The following is a 24,407-nucleotide window of genomic DNA, read 5'->3' as shown; positions in this document are numbered from 1 at the left end:
ATTTTCCCCCTATGGGATTTTCCCATGTATTTTACCAGGAAATATAGATAGGGCAGGCTAGAAAAGTCAGTGTCCTCCTAAGCATACCCAAGCACTCCAAGTTTGCTGACTGTGTACATTTTGCTCTATGAGTTCATGTTGACCTAATCCTAACCGTAAGTGGAATTTTCCCCCTGTTGGATTTTCCCATGTGTTTTACCAGGAAACATAGATAGGGCAGGCTAGAAAAGTCAGTGTCCTCCTAAGCATACCCAAGCAGTCCGAGTTTGTTGGCGATGTCCATTTTGCTCTATGAGTTCATGTTGACCTAACCCTAACCCTAAGTGTAATTTTCCCCGTATTGTATCTTCCCATGTATTTTACCAGGAAACATAGATAGGGCAGGCTAGAAAGGTCAGTGTCCTCCTAAGCGTACCCAAGCAGTCTGAGTTTGTTGGCGATGTCCATTTTGTTCTATGAGTTCATGTTGACCTAACCCTAACCCTAAGTGTATTTTTCCCTGTATGGTATCTTCCCATGTATTTTACCAGGAGACATAGATAGGGCAGGCTAGAAAAGTCAGTGTCCTCCTATGCATTTCCACGCACTCCAAGTTTGTTGGCAATATCCATTTTGCTCTATGAGTTCATGTTGACCTAACCCTAACCCAAGTGGAATTTTTCCCCTATATGATTTTTCCATGTATTTTACCATGAAAAATAGGTAGGGCAGGCTTGAATGGTCAGTGCCCTCCTAACCATACCCAAGCACTCCAAGTTTGTTGGCAATATCCATTTTGCTCTATGGGTTCATGTTGACCTAATCCTAACCGAAGTGGAATTTTCCCCCTGTGGGATTTTCCCATTTGTTTTACCAGGAAACATAGGTAGGGCAGGCTAGAAAATTCAGTGTCCTCCTAACCATACCCAAGCTCTCTGAGTTTGTTGGTGATGTCCATTTTGCTCTGTGAGTTCATGTTGACCTAACCCTAACCCTAAGTGTAATTTCCCCCGTATGGGATTTTCCCATGTATTTTACCAGGAAACATAGATAGGACAGGCTAGAAAAGTCAGTGTCCTCCTAAGCATACCCAAGCACTCCAAGTTTGCTGACTGTGTACATTTTGCTCTATGAGTTCATGTTGACCTAACCCTAACCCTAAGTGGAATTTTCCCCGTATGGTATCTTCCCATGTATTTTACCAGGAAACATAGATAGGACAGGCTAGAAAGGTCAGTGTCCTCCTAAGTATACCCAAGCAGTCCGAGTTTGTTGGCGATGTCCATTTTGCTCTATGAGTTCATGTTGATCTAATCCTAACCGTAAGTGGAATTTTCCCCCTGTGGGATTTTCCCATGTGTTTTACCAGGAAACATAGATAGGGCAGGCTAGAAAAGTCAGTGTCCTCCTAAGCATACCCAAGCTCTCTGAGTTTGTTGGCAATATCCATTTTGCCCTATGGGTTCATGTTGACCTAATCCTAACCGGAAGTGGAATTTTCCCCCTATGGGATTTTCCCATTTGTTTTACCAGGAAACATAGATAGGGCAGGCTAGAAAAGTCAGTGTCCTCCTAACCATACCCAAGCTCTCTGAGTTTGTTGGTGATGTCCATTTTGCTCTATGAGTTCATGTTGACCTAACCCTAACCCTAAGTGGAATTTCCCCCTATGGGATTTTCCCATGTATTTTACCAGGAAATATAGATAGGGCAGGCTAGAAAAGTCAGTGTCCTCCTAAGCATACCCAAGCACTCCAAGTTTGTTGGCGATGTCCATTTTGCTCTATGAGTTCATGTTGACCTAATCCTAACCGTAAGTGGAATTTTCCCCCTGTTGGATTTTCCCATGTGTTTTACCAGGAAACATAGATAGGGCAGGCTAGAAAAGTCAGTGTCCTCCTAAGCATACCCAAGCAGTCCGAGTTTGTTGGCGATGTCCATTTTGCTCTATGACTTCATGTTGACCTAACCCTAACCCTAAGTGGAATTTTCCCCGTATTGTATCTTCCCATGTATTTTACCAGGAAACATAGATAGGGCAGGCTAGAAAGGTCAGTGTCCTCCTAAATGTACCCAAGCAGTCTGAGTTTGTTGGCGATGTCCATTTTGTTCTATGAGTTCATGTTGACCTAACCCTAACCCTAAGTGGAATTTCCCCCCTATGGGATTTTCCCATGTATTTTACCAGGAAATATAGATAGGGCAGGCTAGAAAAGTCAGTGTCCTCCTAAGCATACCCAAGCACTCCAAGTTTGTTGGCGATGTCCATTTTGCTCTATGAGTTCATGTTGACCTAATCCTAACCGTAAGTGGAATTTTCCCCCTGTTGGATTTTCCCATGTGTTTTACCAGGAAACATAGATAGGGCAGGCTAGAAAAGTCAGTGTCCTCCTAAGCATACCCAAGCAGTCCGAGTTTGTTGGCGATGTCCATTTTGCTCTATGACTTCATGTTGACCTAACCCTAACCCTAAGTGGAATTTTCCCCGTATTGTATCTTCCCATGTATTTTACCAGGAAACATAGATAGGGCAGGCTAGAAAGGTCAGTGTCCTCCTAAGCGTACCCAAGCAGTCTGAGTTTGTTGGCGATGTCCATTTTGTTCTATGAGTTCATGTTGACCTAACCCTAACCCTAAGTGTATTTTTCCCTGTATGGTATCTTCCCATGTATTTTTCCAGGAGACATAGATAGGGCAGGCTAGAAAAGTCAGTGTCCTCCTATGCATTTCCACGCACTCCAAGTTTGTTGGCAATATCCATTTTGCTCTATGAGTTCATGTTGACCTAACCCTAACCCAAGTGGAATTTTTCCCCTATATGATTTTTCCATGTATTTTACCATGAAAAATAGGTAGGGCAGGCTTGAATGGTCAGTGCCCTCCTAACCAAACCCAAGCACTCCAAGTTTGTTGGCAATATCCATTTTGCTCTATGGGTTCATGTTGACCTAATCCTAACCGTAAGTGGAATTTTCCCCCTGTGGGATTTTCCCATTTGTTTTACCAGGAAACATAGGTAGGGCAGGCTAGAAAATTCAGTGTCCTCCTAACCATACCCAAGCTCTCTGAGTTTGTTGGTGATGTCCATTTTGCTCTATGAGTTCATGTTGACCTAACCCTAACCCTAAGTGTAATTTTCCCCCTATGGGATTTTCCCATGTATTTTACCAGGAAATATAGATAGGGCAGGCTAGAAAAGTCAGTGTCCTCCTAAGCATACCCAAGCACTCCAAGTTTGCTGACTGTGTACATTTTGCTCTATGAGTTCATGTTGACCTAATCCTAACCGTAAGTGGAATTTTCCCCCTGTTGGATTTTCCCATGTGTTTTACCAGGAAACATAGATAGGGCAGGCTAGAAAAGTCAGTGTCCTCCTAAGCATACCCAAGCAGTCCGAGTTTGTTGGCGATGTCCATTTTGCTCTATGACTTCATGTTGACCTAACCCTAACCCTAAGTGGAATTTTCCCCGTATTGTATCTTCCCATGTATTTTACCAGGAAACATAGATAGGGCAGGCTAGAAAGGTCAGTGTCCTCCTAAGCATACCCAAGCAGTCTGAGTTTGTTGGCGATGTCCATTTTGTTCTATGAGTTCATGTTGACCTAACCCTAACCCTAAGTGTATTTTTCCCTGTATGGTATCTTCCCATGTATTTTACCAGGAGACATATATAGGGCAGGCTAGAAAAGTCAGTGTCCTCCTGTGCATTTCCACGCACTCCAAGTTTTTTGGCAATATCCATTTTGCTCTATGAGTTCATGTTGACCTAACCCTAACCCAAGTGGAATTTTCCCCCTGTGGGATTTTCCCATTTGTTTTACCAGGAAATATAGATAGGGCAGGCTAGAAAATTCAGTGTCCTCCTAACCATACCCAAGCTCTCTGAGTTTGTTGGTGATGTCCATTTTGCTCTATGAGTTCATGTTGACCTAACCCTAACCCTAAGTGTAATTTTCCCCCTATGGGATTTTCCCATGTATTTTACCAGGAAATATAGATAGGGCAGGCTAGAAAAGTCAGTGTCCTCCTAAGCATACCCAAGCACTCCAAGTTTGCTGACTGTGTACATTTTGCTCTATGAGTTCATGTTGACCTAACCCTAACCCTAAGTGGAATTTTCCCCGTATGGTATTTTCCCATGTATTTTACCAGGAGACCTAGATAGGGCAGGCTAAAAAAGTCAGTGCCCTCCTAACCATACCCAAGCACTCCAAGTTTGTTGGTGATGTCCATTTTGCTCTATGAGTTCATGTTGACCTAACCCTAACCCTAAGTGGATTTTTTCTCCTATGGTATTTTCCCATGTATTTATCCGAGGAAATATAGATAGGGCCGGTTAGAAAAATCAATGCCCTCCTAACCATACCTAAGCACGCTGAATTTGTTGGCGATGTCCATTTTGCCCTATGAGTTCAGGTTGACCTAACCCTAACCCTAAGTCAAATTTTCCCCCTATGGGAATATCCCATGTATTTTACCAGGAAACATAGATAGGGCATGCTAGAAAAGTGAGTGCCCTCCCAACCATACCCAAGCACTCCAGATTTGTTGATGATGTCCATTTTGCTGTCTGAGTTCATGGTGACCTAACCTTAACCCTAAGCTGAATTTTCCTCCAGTGGGATTTTCCCATGTATTTTAGCAGGAAATATAGGTAGGGCAGGCTAGAAAAGTCAGTGTGCTCCTAACCATACCCAACCACTTTGGATTTTTTGGCAATTTCCATTTTTATCTCCGAGTTCATGGTGACATAACCCTATCCCTAAGTCTGTTGTTGCGAATCTATGGCATGCATGTGGCCATGCCCACCCAATTGGCCACACCCACCCAGTAGGCCACGGCCACCTGTCATCCTATGTTACATAAGTAGTTTTTGGTTTTGCAGTTTGGGCACTCGGTCTCTAAAATGTTCTCCATCACTGCCCTAGGTTTTCACAACTTACTGTGTCATAAATCCCACACAACCTGTTGAATTCAAACTAAATTTATTATGACTTGGCATCAGTAGTGGGATTCAGCCAGTTCACACCAGTTTGGTAGAACTGGTAACTAATTTGTTGTTGCCCAGGCCCAGAATGGACTTCCAGAAGTGGCGTCTACACATAGAACCGGTTGTTCACATATTTGAATCCCACCACTGCTTGGCATCTTCTTTGAGCAGACCACAGAATAAAAGTCCATACCCTGTGTGTGTATATTTTATTTTATTATTTTATTATTAAATTTTTTGGCTACCCATCTTAACACAGGGAAACCCTGGGCAGCCATTTCTGAGTAACCCCATATCTCTGGTTTGCTTCTTTTTCCTTTGCACATATTCCTATCTTGAGACAGTTCAGTAAAAGGTGAGCCCTCTAGCCAATCACAATGTCAATAACACTGCCATGTTATTTTAATATATCAAATCCCTTAATCACCTTTCTTGTCCTACCACAGTACTGTAATAACAAACCAAGTAATTAATAATTTGCTGCCCTTTAATGTCATGCTAACTCTGCTGCTTAGACTTGCTCTTCTCTGTGAGAAAGCCGTTCCTGATTTTTTTTTTCTCTCCTTCCAACTACAAAGTATCTCAGCGAATTTTTCTTTGTTGCTAGCTTTACTTTGTAAGGACCACTGTCCCTTGATAATGCTGATATATTACATAATGTTTTCTTTATCTCCACACAATGTAGTTCAGATTCTTGAATGACAGTATATCTTAGATTTTCAACTTTCCTAATACTAGTACATTCCTTAGTCTCCCTCATACAGGTAAATGATGTATGCCAATCTGCAAAGAGGCAATGAAGAATTACTGAGAAGAGCTATTTTCTCTTTTTTTAGGAAAAAGACATGTAAAATTGAGAAACTTTGTCACAGATCATCTCTGATGTAACTGGTTGTTACTCTTCAGCTAAAAGCACATCTGTGTCATAGCAGCATTTCTTTCAGCTTCTGTAACTGAACCTGCAATAAACATTGGCTAGGTTCATATATCATGTTAAGCCACCTTATTAAGCGTGGTTTGTTGAATAAAGCACAATTGGATGGGTTCACACATACAACTGAGTAATAAACCATGGCTCATAAACCATAATGGCTAGGTATATGTAACATGCAAAGCCAACCCCAAATCATAATATGGCTTGATGCGATGTAAGAACCTAATCATAGTTCCTTTGTTCTTTCTGTCACTGCAGAAAGAAAAATGCAGGTTTCAGGTTCCCACTCAATTATGGAACTTATCTGGCTGATTTAGATCAACTACAAACTCTCAGCCCAATCTATCTCCCAAGCTTGTTATGAGGTTAAAATAAGATGAGAGCCTCAGATGCATAATTTTAGGCTCCTAGAGCAGGGGTGTCAAACTGACGGCCTGTGGGCCGAATGCGTTATGCCAAAACCGCGCCCACCCCATTGCCAGCAATGGAAAAAAAAGTCGCGATATGTCGCGACACATCACATGATGTTGCAAGTTTGAAACCCCTGTCCTAGAGGAATTAAAGAGAGGTACTTTTTAGAAGGGAAATATTTGGAAGTCCCATTTGTTCCAGTGGCTCATAGAAAATTATTCAGGAGAAACTGTTGAGTAGTCTGTATTCTTGGATGCCAAAACAAATGTTCCCCTTGGCTTCAATGTTTTATTACTTGGATTCTTAGAGAGCAAATACTTGCCTTCTTGCATATTAACTTCTCTCTTGTTTCTTTCTAGTCCTACGGTGGATATATTACATCGCTGGCACTTGGGTCGGGTACTGGCATGTTTAAGTGTGGAATAGCTGTGGCTCCTGTTTCCAGCTGGGAATATTATGGTATGTAAAAACAACTTACAATATCAGGTTTTAATAGCTGGATACAAAAAGTGGATTATTTTTAAAAACTAGGTTACTGCTAGGGCCTTTGCTCACAGAAAAAAATGTCTGAGACGTACTTCATCTAAAAACACCTTCTTCAAAATACACTTTCTTTTAAAAAAAACAAACACACCTTTTCTTGGGCAAAGCTTGCTTTGAAATAGTCTGCAGAGTTGCTGGGAATATGTCTTCAAAGGAGATATTCTTAAAACAAACACGGCAAAATGCAAGCCTTTTCAAAGACACTGTTGTCCATGAAACAGCTCCTGTTTCCAATCATTAGGTGCCCTTTTAAAGATCAATCATAGCTTCAGATGTTAAACTTTGGCTGGACCTGCTCTTCATCTCAATCAGTTCTGCACACAATCTTGTGGCTATGGAGCTGGCAGCTTGGCATCACGCCCAACTACTTCTTGAACACTCCTCCACCTTCGTTACCCTATTTATGCCATCTCAGGCAACATTTTTTTTAACCCTTTGCAAGGTTTTGCTGTGGAAGAAACAATAGGAAATGGGTCATCTGCCCACAAGTCAAAATGCATAGAATGCGTATCACAGAGAAAGAGCACATACGGTAGTTCCACATAACCATCAAATTAAGGTACAAACAGCATTGTTTTGACAACTCCCTGCTTCCTTGGCAAAAAAACCAAAACAAAAATATTTTTGAAAGAATTCAATATGAAGGCCTTTTTGTGCAAAGTAATTTTGCACTTAATACACAAAATAAGATACCGGAGGCACTCTCATCACTCTGCTAATGGTAGGCTTCTCCCCCCCAACCCATGTGATGATGGCTCTTTTGATATGTTTTGTGGCATGAGGCCAGTTTTAAAATTAATTGTCCATTTTATGGAAAATTATGAGAAAACTGCCCAAACGTCCCCCTGAATGCTCAGCATGAATTAATGTAAATACATTCTTTACAGTGCATTTGCTCTTATGTGTGTTAATGCTACGTTTATTGTATATTGCAGCATCTATCTACACTGAACGATTTATGGGTCTTCCAACTGAATCTGACAATCTTGAGCATTACAAAGTAAGAACTGCATAAACCTTCCTATATTTTAATTATACTCTTACAGTTTAATTTCAGCTTTCCTTTTCCTGCCTTTTGTTCCTTGTGGGATGCCCTCTTCCTTTTCTCTGCCAGTTTTTCCATCTGACATTGTCTTAAATTGATATTTGAGGGTAATTGGGAGGCCTTGTCTACCATATTTGGATGGGGGAGGGTTGACAGAGGGTAACACTTCGTTTTACAAAGGAAATTAAAGGTCTCCTTTTAAACCAAAAAAGCCATGCCTTCATAACATAGCCTTCATCTCATCCCGAAACTATTCCTGAGACAGCTTAAAATGCCTTGAGCAGTTCCAGTGTTCCAACAGCAATAAGCCACAACAATAAGCCATTGTTGCAAGCTGACACACTTCACTAATTCTGTTGGTTGGTGTTATAGTCAGGTATGGCCAACCACTGTGTGGGTGCTAAATCGCTCCCTGTGGTCCTCAGACACTGTCTTTGGGCAGGAAGAGAATCCAGGGAAGAAAACTTGACTCTCCTGCTATACCCCATTAGCAATTGGCTTAGAGCAGAGGTCCCTAACCTTTTGGGCACCAGGGACCGGTTCCGTGGAGAGAGGCTTTTCCAGGGACCGGGGGGGGGCGTGGTTTTGTGTGCTGCCTGCATCCGGCGAATGGGGCTTTGCTTGTTTGTGCGGACCAATTGCTCACATGCCATGGTCTGGTACTGGTCCATGGACTGGGGGTTGGGTACCCCTGGCTTAGAGACCTAGACTGGCCTGAAGGCAGCTGACCAGAAGGAGGTCACACACACACACACACACACACACTCACACACACACACAGAGAGAGAGAGAGAGAGAGAGAGAGAGAGAGAGAGAGAGGCCTCTGCTGCTTCAAAATCCAGCAATTATTGCGTTTCTCCATAGTTCTTCAGTCTGCTTTTTTTTAAAAAAAAGTTTAATGCTGTTCCATAATAGCATTAAACATGTATCCAAAAGAAGCCTGACTATCAGATGCTAGTTGGAATTAGATAATTCCTTAAATAAAACTCACAAAGCCTGAGATTTAAGGTTAGTAGAAAGTAGAGAAAAACTTTTTACTGACTGATAGGTTATTGTCATAAGAACATAGGGCAACTGATAATGAAGGTGCTATCATTTTTGCATTTGGCAACTCTGTAATTGTTAATTATTTTCCTTTTCAGAATTCAACAGTGATGGCAAGGGCTCAGAATTTCCACAATGTGGATTACCTTCTCATCCATGGAACGGCAGATGGTGAGGTCTTTGAAAAACTGGTACCAATCCTGAGTGAGAACCACTTTGTTAAAGAAACATTAAGCATTTCTCTGTTCCTGTGAGCAGGGTCAATACATTTAAGACATATTTTCATTTTCTGTCTGGCACATTGAGCACTGCTGACTCATTGTTGATCGTCCCTGCTATATAGCTTGTTAAGTCATGACATGAGTCTAATGTTCTACTCTTACGTGCTTTCTGATATTTGTCAGACTGGTGGGATTTTTGTTTTTAATCAGCCACATTCACTTTCTTAATTTCTTTTCTTCCTTGCTTAATATTTCAGACAATGTACATTTTCAGAACTCGGCACAGATCTCCAAAGCCTTAGTCAATGCACAAGTGGATTTTCAAGCAATGGTAGGTATGATCAAGTCATTCAAGCATTAATGGGTCATGCTAATAATTTGGAATAGTTGTTGAGTGTTAGATTAGGAGTGGGGGTCCCCAGTTTTTAATCCACCCTCAATCACAGATGCTCTAATTTTGGTCAAGTTTTTCTCATCCTGTTCAGCCTACTTTACAGAGTTGGTCTTCTGAGGGAAAAATGGAGGATTGATTTATTTTGATTACATGCCATCAAGTCAGTGTCTACTCTTAATGACCGCATAGACTTTCTCCATGGCAGTCTGTTCCTAACTTGTGTTTCAGGTCTTCCAATAGTAAAACAGTAGGAGGGACTGCTATATATGCTGCTTTGAACTCCTGAATGAAAAGCAGGCTATAAATCTAATCAATAAACTGGTATTGCAACTGAGACCACAAAGAGCTGTAACATAGCTACATAATATATTATAGCATATGACAGTGATGGCAAACCTTTTAGAGACCGAGTGCCCAAACTGCAACCCAAAACCCACTTATTTATCGCTGGGTGCCAGGTGGGTGTGTGGCTGTGGTGATCATGGCAGATTGGGTGGGTGTGGCCAAGGTGGGCGTGATCACCTCGATGTTGCTTGTGGGGAGGGATGCCTGTGGGGGCTGGCCAGGGTTGGGGAGGATCCAGGGGGTCTCTGGCAGGTGGGGCGGTGGGTAGGAGGCTCATCCTGCGGGGTGAGGTGAGGCAAGGTGAGGCAGGGCGGGGGTGCCATTGTCACAGGGCAAGGTGAGGCAGGGTCTGGGGTGGCTGCTGCCTGACACCATCAGCCCCTGCACACCAAAGCCAGTGAGTGCATGGGTGCTGGGATACATCCAGCCATGTGGGACCTCAGCAAGTTAGTGGGCAGCTGGTTGAAAAGGGACGGTTGCCATCTCCGGGGCATGGCATGCATGCCCACAGAGAGGGCTCTGAGTGCCGCCTTTGGCACGCGTGCCATAGGTTCGCCACCATTGGCATATGGGAAAAAATGGGAGGATTTCTCAAATTAAAACCAAGCTTCCAAATAGTTAAACTAATTAAATAAAATGTATTTAATCTCAGATATTCCTTTAATTAAAATTCTGTTTAGCTAGTATAACACTGAGAGTCCAAAATGCCCAATAAAATTGCTTTTAAAATGGCCTAAATCAGTGGTTCTCAGCCTGTGGGTTGGGACCCCATTTGGGGTCGAACAACCATTTCACGGGGGTCACCAAACAATGCAGTCCGCCATTTTTTCCCCCTTTTCCTTAGCTGTGCTACTCCCTTTTATTCTATTGGCTTCTGAAAGCCAATAGAATAGACTCTCTTGAATAGAGTCTAATTCTATTGGCTTTCCAAAGCCAATAGGAATGGTCCAGGCTGTCTCTGCCCTGCTGAGCCCGCCAAAAGTCCCATTCTGCAAACAGTGCTGCACCAGTTGAGTAGTCCTCAACTTACGACCAGTTGAGTAGTCCTCAATTTACGACTGGTTGGGGGTCGCGGCATTAAAAAGGTTGAGAACCACTGGCCTAAATCTTGGGAAATTACTAAATGTCACAAGATTTTCACTTTCTCACCCAAAAGTGTAAGATTGTAAGATTTTAGGTGGGAATAGTAAAACATCACATCTTTTGCTGATTTTGTGAGATTTAACCTATAAATAAGGTGATTTTAGGCTGAATTTTGGGTCCAGCCAATGCTTTTGAGGGTATCGTATGCACCATGCTTAAAGGAGCTATACTGCTGACCCCTTGCTTAATGTGGGGAGCCTCAAGTCTTCCTCCAATGGACAAAGGACAAGATTTGTGGCTTAAGCATGGTCATCTCCTTAAACCATTTTTTCTTTTAAACTGGAATCATAAATGCAAATGTCTGCTAACTTATTTCCCAATAAGAGAGGAGGCAAGGCAGGAAACAATGGATGGAAACTAATCAAGGAGAGAAGCAACCTAGAACTAAGGAGAACTTTCCCAAAAGTAAGACCAATTAACCAGTAGAACAGCTTGCCTTCAGAAGTTGTGGGTGCTTCATCACTGGAAGTTTTAAAGAAGTGATTGGACAACCAATTTGTCTGAAATGGTATAGGTCTCCTGCTTGAGCAAGGGGCTGGACTAGAAGACCTCCAAGGTCCCTTCCAACTCTGTTATTCTGTATTCTCTATAAAAGGGAGGTGTGCCCTAATTATCAAAATTGTTGTAAACTTTGGGTGGTTAGGAGGTTACCTCTGACAGGAAACCAGCATGTTTAGGCTACTTGTCAAAGCACAAATAGAAGAAAAGTTTTTGGGATGTAAGTGGGGGCTGATTTTGCAATTTTGAAGACCTCATTTCAAGACAAAGCCTAATGCTGATCCCAGCTGATTGGCTTCTTCTGCTTGGATGTTTGCCATTGTAACCCTGCTGTTGCCCCTTCAGGACCTAAATGGCTTTCGTTATGAATGAGAGAATCACACAACTTTTAACTTTTGTTCTTGAAACAAAAATCAAACATGATAGAACAGCAGGGTCTTGCCATGCAACCTTAGAGGGTGAGCACATAAGATGAGATGCAGAGACTAAAATCCCATTTTCTCTCTCCCACCCCATCTTATAAAGTTTTTACTTCATACGTTTGTTTGAATTCTGCTTAAGAACTTAAGATAATGTTTCTCTTCTTCCTTTTCAGTGGTACACGGACCAAAACCATGCAATTCCAGGCCTTTCTTTAAAGCATCTCTACATTCATATGACACATTTCCTGAAACAGTGTTTTTCTCTGCCTTAAGGAATCCTCTCTTCTGTCTTGATTCCAAGACAAAGCAATGTTAATTGTGCAAACTATGGACATTCCAAGAGTAGGGTAAAAATGGAATTAAAGAGGTATCAATGACTCTCACTGACCCTTGGGAAAAAAATTGCTTGGGAATTTTTGTTAGCTAAGAAACAAATGAATAAAAATAAAAGTGTGAAATAATTAAAGGCTGCATGTTTTGCTTATTTCCTCCCTATAATGTTAGTAGTCTTACATGTCAAATACAGGCATTCATTTTGAATTAAGAATATAAAGAATTCTGGAAAGAAAGAAAGAAAAGCACTCTTGGATACACTCTTGTATCTGGGTGATTATTCAATCCAGCAAATGGGAAAAAAATGTTTCAGAAGGATCAGAGACAAGTTCACTGCAAATGAAAATCAACAAAATTGCTGTTTAACACTTGGCTGCAGCTATTTCAAATTGCCAGTGGAGAACCGCACCTCAACTGAGCAAAATGATTCATTTTGAAGATGGGCTCCAGCATGGGTCTGAAAGCTTCATAATCTCTGCTCCCGGTGACCGACCCAAATTCGATTTTGCATCATTATATATTGGCCTTCATTTGTGATTCTTTTCAGTTAAAAGTGAAAATTGTGTTTTGATATTGGTCAAGGCAAGTTTGGCTTTAGCATTTGGCAATCCACCTTAAGATTTAAATCTCAGGTAGAGCACTTGTAGGCATTGTTGTTGTTGTTGTTGTTGTTGTTGTTGTTGTTATAACAATGTGAAATCACAGCCACCAATCTTTAGCTGGCATTGGACTAAGTTCTTCCCAAGAACTTAGAATGTTGTCATGTATTGACATAGCATACATCATTCAAGTATGTGGCCTTTTGTAATTGACAGATGGGAATTTTGTCAGTGCATAGATTTTCTAAGTGCCATCTAATATTTTTTTGGTGTGGCACAGTCAGACCACCATGGCTGGTTTATGCCATAATCTTTCAACTTCAATTTTCAGATCATGTTTTTTGTGATCTTTTCCAATTCTTTATCTTAGACTGTTTCCCAGTAATGCTGTATCAATTATCCACACTTTTCTTTTTAACCACAATTAAATCTGGTGTGTTAGGAGCCAAATCTTTATCAGTTTGCGTTTGTATATTTTGACATGCTCATTTTAACTATTTTTCTCAACTCTGTATTACCACTAATTTTTCATTACTGATACGTGATCATTTTTACAGATGTTCCAGTGAATCCTTTTTGTGAATTTGTATGTTATTTTTTATTTTTATTTATTTATATACCACATTTTATTACTTATATAAATGATTCAAAGCTCCAGTTTATGCAATTTTCTTGTATCTTCTTTTTTTTTGTTGTAATAGTTTTATTAAAAGTTTAGAAACAAAAATAAAAGACAATACAAAAAAGGGAAAAAGGAGTGCAAGAAAGCAAAAACAAAAGTAAAAATAGCCCCCTTCAGAAAGTAAACAATTTCATAATCTCTTCACCTCCTCTTAATTAACAAATATAAAAGTATTCATCCTATAACTCATCTTTTAACAATAGGCAAATTAAATAAGTAACATCTTCCCCTTATCCAATTATCAACAAAAAGACCAAGCAGAGCACTAAAATATGAACACTAATTAGCATACATAAAACTCTGCATTCCATATCTGAAATCTTAGCTGTAAGCAAAACTCCATTTAAAAGGCATAAAATAGTCCCCAATATCCTTGGTTAATGCCCTTAAAGTTTAACATAGCAAAAAGAGACAGTTTCTCCTTTTAAAAAGACAAGCTCCAATACACACTATTTTTTCCCATTCCAAATCCTAGCAAATCCAAAGAAAATCACCCATATCCAACCAATGCCCTATCCCATTCAAATAAATATTCCATATCTCAACTTTAAACAAATCCAGATTTCACAAATATATCCAACATGCTTGGGATGGCCCTGTATCTAGGTCACCTCAGCTCTAGTCTAACTTTTTGAACGCTGTCTTATTGAAGCAAAGGACTAAAGGTCCAAATAAATTTGAGATAAGATTTTGGAATTAATTATGAAAAATCCTTCCTATGGGAAAACCCCATTATCCTAATGTAAACAAAATACTAGAATTTTAAATAACAAAGAGAGATAATTTCTCCTTTAAAAAGATCAGACTCCCCAAACTTCCTTACTTTAAGTAAAAAGGCAGTCAGATACAATGCCAGTATAACTACAGGTGATCCTTGATTCCCAACCACAACTGAGGCCAGGATTTCTGTTGTTAAGCAAGGCAGTTGTTAAATGAGTCACACTCAATTTCATAACTTTTTTTGTTAAGGTAGTCACTTGCAGTTGTTAATAATATGGTTGTCAAGCTAATCTGGATTCCTCCATTGGCTTTCCTTGTCGGAAGACCACTGGGAAGGCCGCAAATAGTGATCTCATGACCCCATTTGCAACATCACAAATAACATGCCAAATGTCAACCACTTGAATTTTGATCACATGACGATGGGGATGCTGTGATGGTTGTAAGTGTGACTACCAGTTGTAAGTCACTTTTTCCAGTGCTGTTGTAGCTTTGAACGATCACAAAATTAATGGTTGTAAGTTGAGGATTACCCATAGTTTAAAAATAGGATACACAGGATAACTATAGGGAGAAAAGCTTAAACACCGTATTGAATGTGAACAAATCCAACATATCACATTTTTACAATCAAGTTAATAGTAAATCCAAAAAGAACCACCCAAAATAACAACATATCCCCTTTTAACCTGGTCTATTAAATTGGCTTTGTATTACCACTTTTTACCTGCAAATATGCATTTATCCTTTAAAAATTATTTCAAAGCATTAATATTCCAATATTTTCCCAACTCTTAATCCATTCAAAACTCTCCACAGCCAAAACCTTGTCTAACTTTTTGCGGTTGATTTTAAATATTTAAAAATTATAAAAAAATAGTTCTTCATTTTCTTATATCAAGGACTGAAAGTACTCCCTTGATGATTGCAATCCTGTCACTTTGAAGTTGTCTAACTTCTTTGAAGCAATTAATAGGAAATATCCAAAAGTCGTTAGCAAGGGAAGTAGAGCAACATGGGGTCTTTCGAAAAGGTTCTGTTTGCCTTTGCAGCAATTATAGTGAATTTCATGCCCTCTTTCGGAGTTTTGACTTCCCAGGAAAGAGCTTTTCATCTGACCAAGTTTGCTTAAAGTTGTTGGGTATACGGAATAAATTTAATTCCAATCAAGGCTGATAGGATTCTCTTGATCCATTGAACAGACAAGTGGTAAAAGAGGTTGTGGGCTGCTCTTTTGACACACATTAATTTGATTAGACTTCGTTTTCACTTTGTTTTTTTATCATGATGTTTTAACTGGTTCATTAGGAATGACTTTATTGTATTCTTTTATTGTAAACTGTCATGTTGTTGACAAGTCTCCCGGATGAGTGGTATACAAATTTTTGTATAAATGAATAAAAGCTTGTAGAGAAAGAACTAAGGAATTGTACAAAGGAGACAATATACAGTACATATAATGTGGAAGTCTTGTAATATACAGTGTAATAGATTAAAGCCTCTAGCAAAAGCTGCTTTTGTTGCAAGATTATAAACAAGGTAGACGCTGGGTAAGGCCATAGACTTGCAAGCAGGGATCCATAAGAATTGCCAACTTCCAAATTCCTTTAAAAGCAACAGGGGTTGTGGGGTTTAGTGGAGAATTCCAGTTCCTATCTATTCTAGCCAGCATAGTTATTGATTCGGAATGATGAGAGTAAAGTCCATCAATATCTGAATGCTTAGGAACCTGATGCTTGTTTTATACCGTATAGTTGTGTCTCCTAGAATAAGAAGTGTGGTGGAGTGTTTAAGAAGCTAGATTAGGAATGGGGAGTTCCAAATTCTAGTGTTCCTTTGGACACAGGAACCAGGTGGGCCAGGTTGGTGCTAGCCCAAACAATGCTTTAGTGTAAATTGGGGGGGTGCCCCTTCCTCTTGTATTTTTTTAAGTTAATTTAGTATTTATTTCTCAGCAATAGCAATTATAATAAACCAGCACCAGCAATCAAAACCCAAATGAGCATAGATTAACATCAAGAGTAATATGAGACCAACCATCAAGAAGTAAACAAGAGTCATGCCTCCATCCGAGCCTGAATCCGAGGAGGACATGGAGCTAGAGCAGGACCTTGTTGAGGCCCAGGTGGAGGAGGAGGAGGAGCAAGCCCCCCCCACCTGATCCCAGAGCAAGGAGAGCAGAGAGGAGGAGAGAACAACGTAGGCAGGCTCAATTGCTCAGGAGGAGAGCGGCCCGCCCCACTCCACAAGGCACACCTGGGATTAAGATTTAAGGAGACGCTGTGGGGTGGGGCATTTGCTGGGAACAAACGTGGTCTCTTGGGACAGTTGTGAATTGTGCTCTTGTCTTTGTTTAACCTGGACACCTTGAATACCGGACCAGCTGGTTTCCTGCTTTACGACCGCAGACTGCATTTCTGAGTCTCTCCTTGCAGACTGCAGGCAAGCTGAGATTTAAAAGGACTCATTAAGTTTCTGTTTTGTTTTCTTGTTATCTGTTTGGCCTTGAGGACATTGTATACTTCTCCGGCTGTACTGAAATTGTCTTCAGCCAGAGGCAGCTGAAAGGAACCTGTGTGTATGCTTTGGTTGAAGGCTTGCCAGCATATGTGGGAGCTTTTGGGGAACATTGGCAGTTATTAAAGGACTGTTTCTCTTGCCAGCTGAGTGCTTTGCCTCTGTGCGAGGCCCTGGGTCATCACAACAAGCTTCAGTCAAGGAACTGCCAAACGAACAGTAAATAGCCCATCCAAAGAACCACCGAAATCACTCCGATCAACAACAGTCATATGGCAAGCCAGTAGAATATAAAATGAGAGCAAACCCTACTCCCTACCAGCACTGATGATGTTACCTAGTTTGGTAATGAAATGTCTGCAAGAAAACAACCAAGCACAAAGAGTACCAAGGACCCCTCAATTACAATAAAATCATTCTGTATGTGTGATATAAATATAAATCAAATTATTGAGCATAAAATAATAGAACATTTGCATTCCTAACCAATAATAAGTCATAATATTTGACCTTGGGCCAGTCACTGGCTCTTAATCCTAATTAGCATTTGAGAAGCTATCTGAAAAAGAAAAAACACGGTTGTATTTTGAGCAATGTTGCTATGAGAATTAGGCAAGCTCAGTGCAGAACTAAGCAGAGGACAAAGCAGGGCAAGCCCTAAGAACAATAAGTTTTCTATAGGAACAACAAAGCAATCCTGGCTTTTTGTATTGTACTATTGAAATTGGGCATCTCTCTTTTGCAAACTAAAAGCGGCAGCAAGCAAAAGAACACTGTTCAAATTTCAGCATTGCTTTTTTTTTAAGGCATGCTTTCTGCATTCTGTTGTCCAAGGCCTTAATATACAGTATATACAGGTAGTCCACGACTTACGACCACAGCTGAGCCTGAAATTTCTGTTGCTGAGCGAGACAGTTGTTAAGTGAGTTTTGCCCAACTGTACAACCTTTCTTACCACAGTTGTTAAGTGAATCACTGCAGCTGTTAAACTGTTAAATTTAACAGTTGTTAAATTGTTACGTGAATCTGGCTTCCCCATTGACTTTGCCTGTGGGGAGGTCGCAAAAGGGATCGTGTGACCCTGGGACACTGCAATTGTCATAAATATGAGTCAGTTGCCAAGTGTGTGAATTTTGATCACGTGACCACAGGGATCCTGCAATGGTCGCAAGTGTGAAAAGCAGTTATAAGTCACTTTTTCAGGACCATTGTAACATTGGATGGTCACTAAATGAACTGTTGTAAGTCAAGGACTTTGTGTACGGTATATGCACCATTTCTGCAAACTTTCTTCCTCGTAGTCACACTGGTAATTTAAGGGAAGATCACATTTCTAGCACAATTATTTCAGTGGTGGGATTCAGCCGGTTCGCATTCAGTAGAACCAGGAGCTAGATTTTGCTGCATTTGGAGAACCAGCTGGCATCCAGAAGTTCAGTCTAGGCCTGGGAGGCCTGTCGGAAGCCTCCCAGGCCTAGAACAGCCCACTGGAAGTGCGTGGATGCCACTTCCAGAAGTCCATTCTAGGCCTCGGAGGCCCAGGCCTGCATTGAATAAGAGAACCAGTTGTTCAGGTATTTGAATTCCACCACTGAATTATTTGCAATGGTTCCATGTAGGTTGGAACCTCCCTAGCAGATCTGTAGCTCTTATGAAAGCGATTGGTGGAGAACCAGGCTCCTTGTCTCAGAAACTACACTGAAAACATAGAGATTGTTACTTCCCTTCTCTCACTAGTGCCCTTTCTATTTTGAACTGAACATGAGAAAGTGATGCCTGAAGCAAGCTATAGTACTCCTCTTCCCAGTGGAACTAAAAAAAACAACAACTTTGTAGCACCCAACAAAACCATGACATAAACGATTAAAAGCTGAGGTTCACACACAGACACAACTGTTCCAATACCGACTGCAAATAATCATCCTCAGCCAGACAAGTGGTGACTGACTTCATGTATTTTCATCAACAGACACACAAATTGCATCTATATTACAATTGTATCTCTGTTTTTTTCTCCCCAGAGCCAAACAAGTTGCAATTACAGGGTGCAGATGTTTAGTGTGCTTTGCAGAACTGGTTTAATAACTTGTTAAGCTGAATGATTCCTATTGTGTTGTAATGGCATCATAAATTACTTCCAATGAGAAATGTCATAATCTCAAACTACATTCAGAAGTGCTTTGCAGTAAAAAAAAAAAATCATCTCCTTTTCTTGCATGAACTGAAGGAGGATAAACTTACTTCAGAATTGAATCTTATATTTCATACCATACTGAGCAACTGGAATTTATACAATATCTAAGTAGGCTTCTTACCTACAGTTTTTTTTCTTATGGCTTGTACATGTGTTTTGGCTATAAACCCAAAGGATAAAGCACATTGGTACCTTGTTAATATTGCCTATGTCTTTTAAAATTGTAGCTCTAAATTTTTATCTTATACCATATTGTATAGCATTCAGCAGGAATGGCATGAGATATATTTTTGTGTACATTTTCTTAGCTGTGTCTTGCCAATGAAAGGCCTCTTTCAATAGTTCCTACCAGCATCTCTGTTCATGGAAATGCTAAAATGACTGATAAGACTGCATGCCCTACGCCCTCTGCTGTCTAACACCAGAGTCCTATCTTCGTTGACAAATGCACAAAAAGGAAAGAAGATCTGCAAAGTTGCTGGAAAAATACACTTGTTTTTAGTCTTAAAAGTTATACAGTGATACTGCGATGGCAACTTTTTTTAAAATGAAAATTAGGCAGTAAATAACTATCTTAAACTTGATCTTCTTTGTGACTGGCTGTTCATGGAACTTTCCTCCGTTGTACCTAATGGTGGGCCAATATCATTCTCCTGTATTATCCCTGCGATGTTGGCTTAACGCATCCTTGTCATAAGTAAGACTGATAGCATTAAGCTGTCTTTATGTACCAGTATTGAAGTATTCTTTCCCCCATCATTCTCATTCTCTCCAGATCAGCCTCAGTATTGACAGGTAGATAGAGACCCGCAAATTTCATGCCATTATAGTGTTCTGCCATTGCCATTCAGCAGTGAGGAAAGACCCATAGAATTTTATTTAATGGAAATGAACTAAGATGATCATAGGCTTGGAGACTAAAACATACGAAGAACAGCTGCAGGACTTGGGTTTGGCTAGTCTAAAGAAAAGAAGAAATAGGGGAGACATGATAGCAGTATTCCAGTATTTGAGGGGCTGCCACAAAGAAGAGGGGGTCACGTTATTCACCAGAACACCAGAGTTGGAAACTGATTAAACAGAGAAGCAACCTGGAATTAAGGAGAAACTTCCTGACAGTGAGGACAATTAACCCATGGAACAGCTTGCCTCCAGAAATTGTGGGCGCTCCATCACTGGAGATTTTTAAGAAGAGGCTAGATAGGCACTTGTCTGAAATGGTATAGGTTCTCCTGTTTGAGCAGGGGGCTGGACTAGAAGACCTCCAAGGTCCCTTCCAGCTCCTATTCTATTCTATTCTATTCTATTCTATTCTATTCTATTCTATTCTATTCTATTCTGTTCTGTTCTCTGTTCTATGGGATGCTATGTGCAGGACTTGGAGCTCCAGAAGAACCTGGCCACCTTTTGTTTCAGACTTGGACTTACATTGTTGGAATGTTTTGCTGATAAAACTGAGCTTTGTTTTTCAGAGCATCATTTTTCTCTGAAAATAATATATAAATAATTGACATCAAAATGATTTCTCAAATATTAAATATATTTAAAGAGAAGTGAATGGTAGTACAGATTATTATTATTATTAATTATTAATTATAATAATAATATGAAAATGCACTCTATCTGGAGGTGATGAAAAGGAAAGGGTTATACAGTAGGATACAGCAAAAACATGGGGGATAAAAATAGCAATGGAATAGGAAGTAGACAAAGAAATCAGAATCCAGGAAAATATTATTTTAAAAAATATTGGCTTAATAAAATAGTCAAATGTATGGTGAATGCAATTGAGAGGGGAGGGGTTGGTTTAACCTAACGCTGAAAAAAAATTTAATCCCTAAGTGGCTGCATGATTTTCCAGCTGTGCGTTATAATTCCTTGGTTCTTAATATTCTTTGGTTTTTCTAATAACTGACTAGTGAGTCAGCCAATTACAAAAGAAATTTTGAAAACTCCTTCAGAATGTTTTGGCTGGATTTTAGAAGACTAAGTGTTCTCACTTGGAAGGAGGAAGTCACCTCAGGCAGCAAATGTCAGTGGACAGGAAATATCAATGAGCATCGTGTATTCCATATTATTTTCCTACACCCTCAAAGATGACTTGCTGTAACCAAATACAGCAGTAAACTATGATGCGTAGTATGCCTCAAAGCCTAGTCAACTTCTCTGCCTATAATGAGTGGTGGCATTATCTTTTCCTTGTCAAGCATCAACCTGTCTTGAATTAATAATCATTGCAGTCTATATCTGGAAGATGAATTAGAAATTTCAGTTTGTGCTGGTCACCACTTCTCCAATTTGATAACTTTATTAGAGCAGGGGTCCCCAACCCCCGGTCCCTGAACCAGTACCAGGCTGCAGCATGCCAGAAACCAGTCCACACAAACAAGCAAAGCCCCATCTGCAGGATGCAGGCAGCATATAAAACTGCGTACCCTCCAGTCCATGGAAAAACCTCTCTTCATGTAACCGGTCCCTGGTGCCCAAAAGGTTGGGGACCTCTGTATTAGAGTATGAACCTACAGGTAGTCCTCAACATATGACCACAATTGAGCCCAAAATTTTGGTTGTTAAGTGAGACATTTGTTAAGTGAGTTTTGCCCAATTTTTAAGACCTTTCTTGTCACGGTTGTTAAATGACTCACTGCACTGGATAAGTGGTTGTTAAGTGGATCTGGCTTCCCCCATGATTTTGCTTGTCAGAAGATTGCAAAAGGGGATGACCTTGAGACACAGCAATGGTCGTAAATATGAAGCAGTTGCCAAGCGTCTGAATTTTGATCACATGACCATGGGGGATGCTGCAAAGGTCGTAAGTGTGAAAAACAGTCATAAATCACTTTTTTCAGTGCTGTTGTAACTTTGAATAGTCACTAAATGAACTGTTGTAAGCCAAGGATTACCTGTAATTGCACCACAGGATTTGTTCATCCAGACCAGGCATAGGCAACCTTGGCTCTTTTATGACTCATGGACTTCAACTCCCAGAATTCCTGAGCCAGCATGGGAGTTGAAGTCCACGAGTCATAAAAGAGCCAAGGTTGCCTACCCCTGATCCAGACTTAAGTGTCTTATTAAATATAGGTAGTCCTCGACTTATGACAACCATTGAGCCCAGCATTTATGTTACTAAGTGAGAAATTTGTTAAGTGAGTTTTGCCCCATTCTATTACTTGCCTTGCCACACTTGTTAAGTGAATCACTGCAGTTGTTAAATTATAATATGGTTGTTAAGTGAATCTGGCTTCCCCATTGATTTTGTTTGTGAGAAGGACGCAAAAGATGATCACATGATCCTGGCACACTTCAACCGTCATAAATGTGAGTCAGTTGTCAAGAGTCCTGGTGGCACAGTGGTTAGAATGCAGTACCGCAGGCTACTTCTGCTGACTCTCGGCTGCCTGCAGTTTGGCAGTTCGAGTCTCACCGGCTCAAGATTGACTCAGCCTTTCATTCTTCCAAGGTCAGTAAAATGAGGACCCAGATTGTTGGAAGCAACAGGCTGACTCTGTAAATCACTTAGAGAGGGCTGTAGAGCACTGTGAAGTGGTATATAAGTCTCTAAGTACTATTGTTATTGCTACCTGAATGTAAATCACTTGACCATAAGGATGCTGCAACAGTCATAAGTGTAAAAAATGGTTATAAGTTACTTTTTTCAGTGCTGTTATAACTTCAAACACTCAGCAAATTAACTATTGTAAGTCGAGGACTACCTGTAGTCTTATTTGGTCACCTCTGAGCATGTGCTAAGCCAGGTCTGCTGCATTTGGGAAGCTTCCTGCTGATTTTGCTACACAAAATCCTGAATTTATGCCCCAAAGTCTTGTATTATAGCCTAATATTGCATGTGTACTCATTGATTCTGGGATATATGAACAAAATTCCTTTTTTTGCCGAGGATACTACCACTTACTTCATGTGTATGTGTCAAATAAAGCTTCTAAACCCAATTCAAAATGATGTCTTTAACATGTGGACTCTTCTACAATCTGCAAACTTCATTTTTTACAATTTCAATGAGCCAAGTTAAATGCATTAAGGATTGCTGTCCATTCCATTCTTGTGACCATCAGCTATTGTTTGGATGACAGTTCAATCCTTTTGGGCCCGTGTGGGAGGTCTAGAATCCTGAGAGCACATTATGGCCATTCTCATAAAGATGGTTACTACCATGGGCATAACCAATCTTCAAATCCTTATTTACTGGAATGCAAAAGGATGAAGTTTCTCCTGTGTGGATTTTCACCATTTTCTACCACAGAGGTCCCCAACTCCTGGTCCGTGGACCAGTACTGGGGTGCAGCATGCCAACAACCCGTCCGCACAAACAAGGAAAGCCCCATCCACAGGATGCAGGCAGCACAAAAAACCACGCCCCCTCCGGTCTGTGGAAAAATCTCTCTCCATGTAACCGATCCCTGGTGCCAAAAAGTTTGGGGACCTCTGCTCTATCACTCCAGCATATCCTCTTTTGGTGGGTGGTGGGGCCTCTGGTGGGAACATCTTCAAATAAAATACCGGACAACAACTTTCTATCATGTTCATTTTCTGAAAAATACCTCTGAAATATAGGCAGGGCTCAGAAATATTATTTGAAGTAAAAACTTTGCTTGAAATTTGACCTTCTTTTTGCAGCCTGCCATTGAATTTTGTTGTAGTATAAAATAAATAAAAATAAAGTCAAATAAAATCCCTGGGATAGGGCACCTTGTCAGTTTCCAGAGGAGACATTTATGAATCCATATTGAGGATGCTGGGTTTGGACAGCGAAGTAAAGAAAAAAGAAAAAAAAAAGATTTTTCACAGAATTTTCCTCCTAATGGTGGAAAATTTTCCCAAAATAGGAATGGAGAAAGGAATATTTTTTAAATGTGGGAAAGGTAAGCTAAAACATTTTGACAAATAATCTCTCTGGTGGAGTGCAGCTCATAAAATAGATCAAAGTTATCATTTCATGGATCATTGATGTCCACCTAGTCTGAAGCTTCAGGAGCAAAGAGTGCTATATCGTTTTACAGAATTATTAAGAGGACTATTTTTAGGAAAAAGCATTGACATTACAGCCAGCTAATAGACTTAGTCGCATTTTCAAAAGTTGTAAATTCAAGAATCACACTTAATAGCTTCCTTTAGACCTGCTAAACTGCAATCGCTGACTTCCTGTTCTCCGTGTTGATATTTGTCTTGCCTCTGGAATTAGATAAGCAGCTTCCCAATATATTGCCTATTTGATAGTAAGGAAAGATGTGAACCTTGAAGATGGGTTATTGCAAAGAGGCCCAAAGAACAGGAAATATGAATGACCTGGGCTGTATCTTCCCATTCCAAACGGGAAGATTCAAATATACGGTTGATTTTGCCTTTGGGACATATGTGCCATTAGGTTTC

General features: G+C 40.3%; 1 protein-coding gene across 1 annotated transcript; it reads left to right on the top strand.

The window, feature by feature from the left end:
* The first annotated feature begins 5,371 nt into the window (after positions 1 to 5,371).
* On the top strand, positions 5,372 to 12,433 carry LOC120315548 (prolyl endopeptidase FAP-like). Its single transcript, XM_039360058.1, has 5 exons — positions 5,372 to 6,775; positions 7,795 to 7,859; positions 9,047 to 9,119; positions 9,427 to 9,500; positions 12,145 to 12,433. The coding sequence occupies exons 1-5, from the start codon at positions 6,724 to 6,726 to the stop codon at positions 12,241 to 12,243; spliced, it is 363 nt and encodes a 120-aa protein (XP_039215992.1). The 5' UTR covers positions 5,372 to 6,723; the 3' UTR covers positions 12,244 to 12,433.
* The last annotated feature ends 11,974 nt before the right edge of the window (positions 12,434 to 24,407 follow it).

The sequence above is a fragment of the Crotalus tigris genome, unplaced genomic scaffold (genome assembly GCF_016545835.1).
Source record: "Crotalus tigris isolate CLP2741 ecotype Arizona unplaced genomic scaffold, ASM1654583v1 scf7180000019151.395998, whole genome shotgun sequence".
Lineage (NCBI taxonomy): Eukaryota > Metazoa > Chordata > Lepidosauria > Squamata > Viperidae > Crotalus > Crotalus tigris.
This window is presented reverse-complemented; position numbering and strand designations above follow the sequence as displayed.